General features: G+C 44.0%; 1 protein-coding gene across 1 annotated transcript; it reads left to right on the forward strand.

The window, feature by feature from the left end:
• Nucleotides 1-8,091: 8,091 nt before the first annotated feature.
• LOC123147803 (uncharacterized) lies at nt 8,092-10,755 on the forward strand. Its single transcript, XM_044567116.1, has 3 exons — nt 8,092-8,400; nt 9,880-10,082; nt 10,179-10,755. The coding sequence occupies exons 1-3, from the start codon at nt 8,293-8,295 to the stop codon at nt 10,441-10,443; spliced, it is 576 nt and encodes a 191-aa protein (XP_044423051.1). The 5' UTR covers nt 8,092-8,292; the 3' UTR covers nt 10,444-10,755.
• The last annotated feature ends 1,236 nt before the right edge of the window (nt 10,756-11,991 follow it).

Raw genomic sequence — 11,991 nt, forward strand, 5'->3', positions numbered from 1 at the left:
AATAATTTTTCCTTACCGATTTACACTTATCAAGAGCGCTTCACTCCCTGGCAACGGTGTCAGAAAAGAACCTTGATGACCCACAAGTATAGGGGATCAATCATAGTCCTTTCGATAAGTAAGAGTGTCGAACCTAATGAGGAGCCGAACAAAATAACAAGTAATTTTCAGCAAGGTATTCTCTGCAAGCAACTAAATTATAAGTAACGAGTAGTTTGATAGCAAGATAATTTGTAACGAGCAAGTAACGGTAATGGTAACAAAAGTGAAGCAAGGTAGCCCAATCCTTTTGAGGCAAACGACAGACCAAAACGGTCTCTTATGGTAAGCAAAGCGTTCTTGAGGGTACACAGGAATTTCATCTAATCACTTTCATCATGTTGGTTTGATTCATGTTCGCTACTTTGATAATTTGATATGTGGGTGGAGCTGTGCTTAGGTGCTATTCTTACTTGAACGAACCTCCTACTTATGATTAACCCCCTCGCAAGAATCCGCAACTACCAGAAAAGTATTAAGATAAAATCTAACCATAGCATTAAACTTTTGGATCCAAATCAGTCCCTTACGAAGTAGCGCATAAACTAGGGTTTAAGCTTCTGTCACTCCTGAAACCCATCATCTAATAACTACTCCACAATGCATTCCCTAGGCCCTAATAAGGTGAAGTGCCATGTAGTCGATGTTCACATGACACCACTAAGGGAATCACAACATACATACCATCAAAATATCGAACACATATCAAGTTCACATGATTACTTGCAACAAGATTTCTCACGTGACCTCAAGAACAAAAGTAACTGCTCACAAATGATAATCATGCTCAAGATCAGAGGGGTATTAAAATAGCATAATGGATCTGAACATATAATCTTACACCAAATAAACCATATAGTAATCAACTACAAGATGTAATCAACACTACTAGTCACCCACAAGCACCAATCTAAGGTTCTGGTACAAAGATTGAACACAAGAGATGAACTAGGGTTTGAGAGGAGATGGTGTTGTTGAAGATGTTGATGGAGATTGCCCTCCCCAAGATGGGACAGTTGTTGGTGATGATGATAATGATGATTTCCCCCTCCGGGAGGGAAGTTTCCCCGGCGGAATCGCTCCGCCGGAGGGCAAAAGTGCTCCTGTCCAAGTTTCGCCTCGAGATGGCGGCGCTTCATCCCGAAAGTCCTCCCTTTATTTTTTTCTAGGTAAAAATGACTTATATACCAGAAGAGGGGCACCGAAGGTGGGGTGAGGAGGGCACAACCCACCAGGGCACGCCCAGGTGGGTTGTGCCCACCTAGTGGTTATTTGCTCCAAAAATTCTTATATATTCAATAAAAAATCTCCATGAAGTTTCAGCTCATTTGGAGTTGTGAAGAATAGGTGGCCTGATGTAGCTTTTTCCGGTCCAGAATTCCAGCTGTCGGTATTCTCCCTCTTTGTGTGAACCTTGCATATTATGAGAGAAAAGGCATTAGAATTACTCCAAAAAGCATTATTATGCATAAAAACATTATAAATAATAGTAGGTAATCATGATGCAAAGTGGATGTATCAATTTTCTCTCAAACCACCTGTATGGTTAGGAGGCGAGGAAGGTATTCATACAACACTCACGGTGCAATATTGAAGTCTTCCTCAAGAGGACGAAGGATGGACGGTCAATCATCCACATGCACTGGCCTAAAGTTGCAAGGACCTTTAACATAGATGAAGGCTCAATATTCCCCTTCCACTTCAGCAGTTTTCCAGATGAGGTTCATCTATCTATCTACCATCTATGATGCTAATTTTCAAAGGTTATAGATGTTGAATGTGAAACTTGGTGCTGGTGTAGTTGTGTAATGGGGTAGCCTATATGGTGTAATTGAGTGCTGAAGCTATATGATGTTCTACTCTGATGTATTTCAATTATGAAATCCTGGTTCTGTAATACAAAAATGAAATATATTGTGTGCTTAATATGAAATGTCACTTTGATTAATAAATGGATTATCAAAGGCTAATTAGCCTGTGTATTGGGTTTTTCTATTGCAAATGGTTATTGAGACAACACCGTGGGCGATGACCTCAGACAACCCACACAGTTTCTAGGAAGAAGACATGTTGGATCAATGAACAATCACACACGACTTTCTCTTGAAAATTGTTTGCGTTAGGCCACCTTGCGCAAATGTTTTCCACATAAAAAGTGTGTGTGATGGACAGCCTATGCCACATGGTTTCTTCTACGCACCGTGCATGATGCATTCAATAACACAAATGATAAATTGTTAATATCGTCTGCAATGGCAATGCTATCACAAGCGATTTGATGGGGAAATTGTGTGTGATGTATGTGTGAATGGAAATGTTTGTTTGGGGTTCATTGTGTGGGATGTACATACAAACGGAAATGCTCTTCTTGGATTGAATGTGTGGGATGTACATAAGAACGGAAACGTATTCCTTGGATTAACTGTGTGGGATGTACATACAAAAGGAAACATTTCTATGGGATTCACTATGTGAGATGTACTTATAAACGAAAACGATTGGGCATGTATAATTGTATGTGATGGCTAGCCCGATCGCACATGAGCTCATTTTGCCTAGTGTGTGTGACCGGAGGGCCTATCCCCGACGGTTTCTGGGTTGTGTGAGAAGGACCCCCCTACCGCCCACACAAGCAGGGCGATAGTTTAAAATGCTGTCACGGAAAGGGTTAAAAACCGTTTGTATAGCAGCTCGCTATACCAGTGATGTGCGGTATTTACATGTCGTTCTAAGTAAATTTGCATGTGCCAACTCTAATAATTCAAAAAATCTGTTTTGTGTGCCCGTACCGCTCATGAAGCGGCAGGGGTGGCCAATATTTTCCATGGTAGGTGTGTTATTCTCACGACGAGTGTTTATTCACTTGTCATTACACGAGAAAGTGGCAAGGTAATAGGGATGCCCGGTCCTGAAATGAAAAAATAATAATAATAAATTCATTGGAAAGTGTTGGTATGGGAGGCACCCATGGATACAGCTAGCCATGGATTATGAAAGAATGGTGGGAAGAAAATAAACTTTATTTTCTGTTTGGGATCTGCCTATAATGTGTCTAGCATGGAAGATATTGGGAATTCTCAGTCGTTTTCGTTGATAGGAAAAGCATGCCTATCTCAAAAACAATTTTATCTCTATTTTAACTTTGAGCTCTAGCACCTTTGTAAATCTCTGCTTCCCTCTGCGAAGGGCCTGTCTATTTACTTTTATGCAATTTTTATTTTTTTTATTTTCCATCTTCTCTTACAAAGCACCAACTAGAGAGCATTGTTGTCATACTTGTGCATTGAATGTAGCTAATGTTGAGTGTGTTTCATGAATGGATCAATGACTGAGCATAATTGGCTAGGGATAACTTTCTTTAGCGTTGATATTTTGAAAGACATGGTTGCTTGTTGGTATACTTGAGTATTTATGTTTTCATGTCAAACTATAGACTATTGCTGTGAATCACTCAAGTCCAAATATCCATGCTACAAAAGAAAAGATTATATGATGAATGTGATAGGTAGCATTCCACATCAAAAAATCTATTTTTATCATTTACCCTACTCGAGGATGAGCAGGAATTAAGCTTGGGGATGCTTGATATGTCTCCAACGTATCTATAAGTTTTGATTGTTCCATGCTATTATAGTATCAATCTTGGATGTTTTATATGTCATTATATATCATTTTTGGGGACTAACCTATTAACTTAGTGTTGGTGTCAGTTGCTATTTTTTGCATGCTTTTGGCTTTTCGGGAAATGAATATCAAAAAGAGTCCAAATGGAGAACTTTGGATTAATTTTTTCTGGACTAGAAGAGACCCTAGAAGGTTCGGGGGAAGGCCGAAAGAGCCACGAGGAAGCGACAAGCCCTAGGGGGCACTCCAGGGGGGCGCCCCTAGTCTTGTGGGCCCCTCGTGGCACCTCCAACCCTAATTCCACCTCTATAAATACTCCAGTATTCACCTGACATTAGAGAGCCACCCGAAATACTTTTTCTGCCGCCGCAAGTTCCAGAACCACGAGATCCCATCTGGAGGCCGTCTTCGGTACTCTGAGGGAGGGGGAATCTATCACAGAGGGGCTCTACATCAACCTTACTGTCCTCCCAATGATGCATGAGTAGTTTACCGCAGACCTACGGGTCCATAGTTAATAGCTAGATGGCTTCTTCTCTCTCTTTGATCCTCAATACAATGTTCTCCTTGATGTTCTTGGAGATCTATTTGATTTAATAACTTTTTGCGATGTGTTTGTTGCAATCCGATGAATTGTGAGTTTATGATCAGATCTATCCATGAATATTATTTGAGTTTTCTTCGAAATATTTTATGCATGATTACTATAGCTTCATATTTCTCTTCGATCTATTGATTTGGTTTGGCCAACTAGATTGATTTATCTTCAATGGGAGAGGTGCTTTGTAATGGGTTCGATCTTGTCGTGCTCAATCCCAGTGGCAGAAGGGGACATGACACGTATTGTATCATTGCTATTAAGGATAAAAATATGGGGTTTATTCATATGTGAGTTTACTTTGTCTACATCATGTCATCTTGCTTAAGGCGTTACTCTGTTCTTTATGAACTTAGTACTCTAGATGCATGCTGGATAGCGATCGATGTGTGGAGTAATAGTAGTAGATGCAGAATCATTTTGGTCTACTTTTCTCGGACGTGATGCCTATATATGATCATTGCCTTGGATATCGTCATAATTATTTGCTTTTCTATCAATTGCCCAACAGTAATTTGTTTACCCACCATATGATATTTTCAAGAGAGAAGCCTCTAGTGAAAACTATGGCCCCGGGTCTACTTTTATCATATATTAAAACCAAAAATACATTGCCGTGTTTTTTCCTTTGTTTATTTCATTTTATATTTTTGTTTGATCTGTCTATCTATCACCATAGACCATACAGTTTAATCTTGCTCGTAACCGTCGATGGATTGACAACCCCTTTTTTGCATTGAGTTGCAATGATTTGTTGTTTGTGTGCAGGTGCTGCTAACGAAGTGTTGTTTGGTTCTCTTATTGGATCGATAATCTTGGTTCTTAACTGATGGAAATACTTATCTCTATTGTACTGCATCATCCTCTCCTCTTTCGGGAAATCCCAACGCAGTTCAGAAGTAGCATGCGGCCTCCGATGAAGGTGGCGGTGAGGCTTGGCAGCCCTGTCTCATCGTAGGGAGCTCCGAAAGTCGGGGGGCGGCCCGGGGTGAAGATGGCGACGCGAATCTTGCCGGTGGATGGCGCCGCGAGAGCTGGTTGTCCCTTCCGACCGTGTGGGCGGCAAAGGCCCTTCGTGGCTGCGAGAGGATCCGGTGGCTCCGCCGGATCTGGATCCTGGCCCCTCCCCTTGTTGCAGCCCATCCGACCAGATCTGGCTATTGGGTGTGGGCTGGCGGGAGCTCCGAATCGGGGGAAACCCCTGATCTACTTCGCGTCGGCGCCCCTGCGCTGGTCCCCTCTTATGGGCGCGTTGAGCATCTGGATCCTGCCACCCCTCTTCCTTCCCCGTGCTCCCAGGTGAAAACCTTGGCCTTTTGGGTCGAACGACGATGGCATTTCAGCGGCATGGTCCTCCTTGGAGGCGTCATTCTAGGGTTGGGCGAAGGTGGCGGCTGTGGTGTTTGGTGGGTGGTGGCAGCGATGGTGCGTTGCTCTCTTGGCCGTCGGTGGTGTGGGAGGCGAGTTGGCTGGCCCGCAATCCTTCAACGGATTCTGTCTGGTGCCCTCGTGGGTCGTTGGCCGGTGTAAGACGTCCTCGTGTAGTGGCACAGCATGGACGAAGAGGTGACTGTGATCTCTCTCCAACATTGGCTCCCTTAGGTCGACGACGGAGTCGAATGTTTCTTCATGCGGTTCAGCCTCTCCCATCTCCGTCCTTTGGTGTGTCCGGTTGGCCTCTGCTCTGTTGTTCTTGCTGCATTGGGCGTTCCGGTGGCTTGACTCTGTTTCCATAGTGTGGGCATTGGCATTTGTCCGTGTGCTACATGTAGCTCCTGGTCTCAAGCACGACCTACCTGTATCTTTCAGTTTTTTGTCAAGCTTTGGCCTTGTAATCGTAATCAGCTCCTATGTATCCTAGCCGGTTGATGGCTTCATTAATTTGAAATCGAGCTTCATGCCTTTTCTCTAAAACGGAGGAGGACAACACCAAAAATATTGTATCTCACGGTGTCTCATTGGAGAAAAAACAATCCTAGAGGCGGAAGCAGTCAAAGACGAAGCAAAGAAGTACGCCTTCAAAGAAGGCAACTTTGACGATAGCCATTCCGCCCTCGCGCGGGAAGACAAGGAGCAGGATGCCACTGAGAAGATCGCAACCTATGTTGTCTAGTCAGACAAAGAGATGATCCTAGCGACAGAGGCATGGAGAGCCGAGGAGGAAGCAGAGGAGCACACATTCAACAAAGCCAACACGGAGGAGCTACCGGAGATAATGTCCGCTATGGGCATGGCCACCAAAGACCCTCTCGTGTGGCTAACAGAAGTGACCGAGGAATTCACCTAACCAAGCCGCCCGTGCAAAAAGGAGTAGGTAGGAGTTTTCATATTAATTCTCTATATTTAAATGTCTGCCGCTAGAAATATGTAATACCAACTCTTGTGGATCACTACTTGTATTACTTGAATCTGCAATCCAAGCCTGTCATGATTTTCAACATGATGATTGTCGTCCCCATGTTTGAGTAATTACCCTGTTAATTTAATTGACCAATACATGACAGTAGGTAAGGGGCCCAACGGTACGATGAACAGAAACCATTTTGTGTTGCTTAATTGGCTTCATGACTTCATATGTTGGGTTCTTTGTGATGCACGCTACGAAACCATGTTGTGTTGCTTAATTGGCAGTGTTTATTTTTCGAAATGTTCTACCATGGAGAGTTATATATTAGTGATGCACGTCATCTAAGATAACATCTCATAACATACAACTAGATATTCTGATTTATGTCTAGTGATTTGGCACACTTGAGTACATAGAAATAAACATCAGGAAAATACAGTGCATCAGTCAAACAGTGCATCCATAAGTCTCAACATAGTAATATTTCATCGCACAGAGAATTAATATGTCCAACAAATAGGTATTACAAACTGAACAAGCCAGTAAAATGATATATAGCCACAACAAAAACATCAACGATGAGATTTAACAAGTACATCACTTTAAAGATCTCTTCAAATACAAACAGCTACGGACAAGAAATACAAGAACAACAAACCTTGTTAGCAAAATTTTCGGATACAACTCTACTACTATTGTTGCTATCATGACGCACTTCAGTCGATGGGAATAACAAGAACCGGAAGAAATCTTGCTTGAGGATGGTTGTTCTTGTAAGACGAGAGGGGACTAGAAGAAGATACAACAAGGAACAAGAAGAGCATAAGGAATGATCGGAATGAATCGTTTTGCTCACCTCCAGTGGCGGAGACAGGGGTGCCAGCAGGGGCCCTGGCCCCCCTAACATCCAAGATTTGTTGATAATTTGCTTGTGAACAGTGTAAATTTAGTCATTAGTTGCTGCTAAATGCCTCTCTTTCAATGGTTTGGCCCTCCCCAATCTGATTCACCATCACTTGGCCCCCTCGATCGATTTTTTCTGGCTCCGCCACTGCTCACCTCTGCTACTTGTCTATGTTAGATTTAGTAAACCCATGTTAGACTACCTTACATGGCCCCATAAGGACAGGTATACCGACTCGATTTACAGTTGCATTATACCCAGATATACAAGACCAAAAGGCTATATGTGAAAACGATTTTTCAATCTTGATTCAGACCGATCCTCAAAAAAAAATCTTGATTTAGACCAACAACCCATAATTTACACGTCATCGCCCTTGTGCGTGCTACAAATTCACTCCCGACCGATCAAGCAGCTCCATGATTGGTGAAGGGCAGTATCGTCATTTCGAGTGAGCGTCCCAAACCCCAAACCGGTGGCACGAAAAGACGAGGTGTGGGCTCCCTCCCTCCCCAAGACCAGACCCCTGTCTCTTTATTTGTTCGATTCCCACTCCACTCGGCGGATTCCTCGCAGTTTCCTTCTCTCCTTTGCGGACGTGGGCCCGCCAGACCGCCCCTTTCATCAGTCCTCCACTCCCCGCTCCTCTTCACACTCACACTCACTCACTCACACTTCGCCTTCTTTCCCCATCCCCAGGCGGCGGCGGCCCCCTCGTTCCCACTCTCACTCTCACAGCATCCGGGCTCCAGAGCGGGGAGACGCTAGAGCGAACGGGAGATGGGGGAGACGAGGAGCTGGAGCTCTCTGCTGGTGCACATTCTGGTGATCGCCCTCTGCCTCACCGCCTTCGGCTTCGCCATCGCCGCAGAGCGCCGCCGCAGCACGGTACTGTACGCGTCCTTCTCTCTTCCTGCAAGTGCCCCCGGCCGCCGCGCGTCTCTGGATCGGAGGGATCCCGAGAGCCCGGGCGTAGATCATCTGCGATTCTGTCTGAACCACCGAGGGTTCTTGCGTAGGGCATTCCTGCCGTCGGTTGGTTGGTGGAGAAAAGTTCGATTAGATTTTGTTTGAGCACATATCTATCTGGGTTTGGCGATAAATGGGGTGTATCGGAAGCGGGCGAGCCCAGCCCAGATTTGTCGATATAGTCATTAAAAACTGCTGTTTATTTCTTTTGAAAAAAAATCAAGTTTCTCATCCAGCACGAGTTACTAGTATTTGCTCGGCTACGAGCGTTCAGGTTCAACCGTTCACTGCTCCGGTGGGAAACGCAGGAAATTCTAAGCTATACTTACTGTTTGGGTGATGTGGATTGGATTGCTTTGGGAACTTTTTGTACGTACTTGTATTTCGTTCAGGCTGTAAAGATTTGAACCCAAATCGTCCCATCTCTAAACAAGTTTGGTTTCTATATATTTGGCGTCTTTGATTTCCAGTAACGCGATAATAGGGAACATTTAGGTGCAATATCATGCCCACTTGAATTCTGCATGATTGAATTTGCACCAAAAGTTGTTCGATTGCGGCCTCGGAAAAATAAAGGAACCTAGTGAATTCAGAGATCTTTCACAAGCTGAATGTAATCCGGGTGTTTGATCATTTTAAATGATCTTTGTTCTAAAAAAAAGGAACCTGCCCAAAAGGGTCGAGGTAATTGGAAAATTCTTATGACTGTAGTGCAAATGAATCAGTTGGAAAAAATCATGTGGGATGCAAACCTGCAAATCAAACAGCTCACTGTCCACGTAGGAAGAACTCTACCCATCTCATCCTTAATGTTAATCTAGAAGGTAGTAGTCAATCTGCTCATCTCAGCTACAATCATTGGTTCAAACATAGATTCTTCTGTATTGAAATGAAGTGCATATATTAGCCGAGGCTTTGTGAGGTCTAGTCCACCATATTCAAGGGCATCTACCTTAAGAAGATTTCTTATTTGGCCCATGGAGGAGCTAATCCGTGGATCATGGTGGAGAGGAAACGGGCTGGACTTGAATGGCAGATTGATCTTCCGCTACCGCAGTGGCATGACAGATACTTTCTGTACATATAATCAGCTGATAATCTTATCAGTAGTAGTTAACTTTGAACAGTTTTTTTTTTCATTTGGTGATACCAAATAGTCGAAGTGTTTCTGTTTTTATTTACATGTCAATTCTTCTTATCGACAACCGATAACCATTGGCAGCTAACTATGTCAGTTACAGCAAAAGTTTCAATTATTTTTAGCAAGCTTTATGCGAGGTAAATGACCTGGATGTTTGGTTGCAGCATCCTGGTCTATTTCGCCCTTGATTAGATTCTGCCTGTTCTATACTTCTGCTGGTCATGAATAACTTATCACTTACTTTCTTGTCACAACAGGGTTCGATAGTCACAGACATCAACAACTCCACATATTGCACTTATGACTCCGATATTTCTACCGGCTATGGTGTCGGCGCCTTCCTGTTTCTCCTCTCGGGCCAATCACTCCTTATGGGAGTTACAAAGTGCATGTGCTTTGGCCAACCGCTCGCACCTGGTGGAAGCAGAGCCTGGTCCATTATCTACTTTGTTTCTTCATGGTAATTCCTATGCCCACAGAAAACAATTCTTTTCTTTCACTGCCCAAGTTATGTTACCCTTTAATATGTAACGAGCATTTACGTGCACATCATCAGGATCACATTCATAATCGCCGAGTCCTGCCTGATCGCCGGGGCGACAAAGAACGCGTACCACACCAAGTACAGGCACATGATATACGCAGGGAGCTGGACCTGCGACTCGCTCCGGAAAGGGGTGTTCATCTCGGGGGCGGTCTTTGTGGTGCTCACCATGACCCTGAACGTGTACTTCTACATGTACTACACGAAATCGACGCGCCAGGCCGCCAAAAAGACCAACAAGGCCACCGCCAATGTCGGCATGGCTGGCTACGCATGACGAGGGAGAAGGGACTCTGGTTTGATGGAACTTGCTTGTGTGCTGGATTTAGTTAGATATTCTGGAGCAGAACGTAGTAGTTTCTGGAAAATGTAGCGTGTGGTATGGCTCTCTATGATCAGATCAGATGTGTTTGTTCAGGCCTAGTTCTCGTCTTGCCTGATCTACAGAATATTTGATGTCTAAGACAGCGGCATTGTGATGCTCCTAGATCCAAGTTGTGAGCGTGAGCATGATCATATGAGAGGGGTGAACCGGATGGTCCACTGCCAACAGGCTAAGATTTATTTTTATTTTTTGAGAAACGTGATACAGACACCCGCTACTATGAACACATGCACGCTCGCCCAACCCGTGTGAGCATGTCCGAGAGACTGATCCGAAGGGTATTAAGATTGACACGTCCGAGAGACTGATCTGAAGGGTATTAAGATTGACAAAGTCATCATGGGCGTCCCACTATTAGCGAAAACATCGTCTTCTACTGAGAAAACATTCTGTCTTTACTAAAAACATAAATGCCAAACATATAGTTTGATACCTCGTGAGCTGAAAGTACAACCATCCTCCTACGACCCCACGGGGTTGGTTCTGACAAAGTAAGAAGTCGACCCCAACAACGGGCGTCCTCGTCATGGATTTGATCCATGGAATGATGAATGGGAGCTCGGGCCACAATGTCGGCGAAGAAGGGCAACTAGTAACCTGTCTTGTTAGCTTTGCTAGGGCAGGATAGTATATCCCACATGATGGAGTAATAATAGATAACCATGGATTTGTTGAAATTTACAAAGCCTACTTACGCATGACAGTTAAATTGAATTGTAAGGACGACAGATTTTGCAGTTTTTTTTTTAAATAACACAGACATTAGCTTTGTCTCATTCATTTATTAAGAAGAGAATAAAGTTTGTGTTACAAAGACCCCCTTACAACTAGAAGTGTCCCTCCGCCGCAAAAGAAAATAAAGAAAATATAATTGTCCCTAACTTTGCACCCTGGTGACCAAAGCTTGGCCCTTTTTTATATTAAGATACTAAGAAGAATGAGTGGTGGGATGCTCTTGTAAAGGAATACGTGTACATTTTCGTTTCAAATTGTCCAACTTCAAGCATCTCCAACAGATGATGTATTTACATCAGCTGCCCAAAAAACTGATTTAGGGCATTTGGGTTCAAATTTGTTTCTCCAACAAATGCCCTAAATGTAAAGTTATGTGGTCCCAGTTTTGCAGCCCAAAAAACCCCTCCAAGTGATGTAAATTTACATCGCCGCGCGGCCATAAACATAAATCACAGCCTCCCCGCAACCGCGTGCATGACAACTGCCGAGTGAAATTTCCTCACCCTCCAGCCGCCTCCCCCTTCTTGTTGGCGCCGCGGTCGAATCCATCCAAATCGACAACCGCCACATCGCCCAAATCGGACCGTCGCGTCGTCCCGTCGCCGGATTCACCATCGCCCGTTGTTGCCACACACCGCACCGAGCTATTCGATGTCCCACCACCAGACCGAGCTGAAGGAAATATGCCCTAAAGGCAATAATAAA

The sequence above is a fragment of the Triticum aestivum genome, chromosome 7A, assembly GCF_018294505.1.
Source record: "Triticum aestivum cultivar Chinese Spring chromosome 7A, IWGSC CS RefSeq v2.1, whole genome shotgun sequence".
Lineage (NCBI taxonomy): Eukaryota > Viridiplantae > Streptophyta > Magnoliopsida > Poales > Poaceae > Triticum > Triticum aestivum.

What these genes read in the sequence shown, in the direction of transcription:
- LOC123147803 (XM_044567116.1), top strand. Translation starts at nt 8,293, where the DNA reads ATGGGGGAGACGAGGAGCTGGAGCTCTCTGCTGGTGCACATTCTGGTG. An exon ending in CAGAGCGCCGCCGCAGCACG is followed by an intron (nt 8,401 to 9,879) that starts GTACTGTACGCG and finishes TTGTCACAACAG; the next exon opens with GGTTCGATAGTCACAGACAT. An exon ending in ATCTACTTTGTTTCTTCATG is followed by an intron (nt 10,083 to 10,178) that starts GTAATTCCTATG and finishes GCACATCATCAG; the next exon opens with GATCACATTCATAATCGCCG.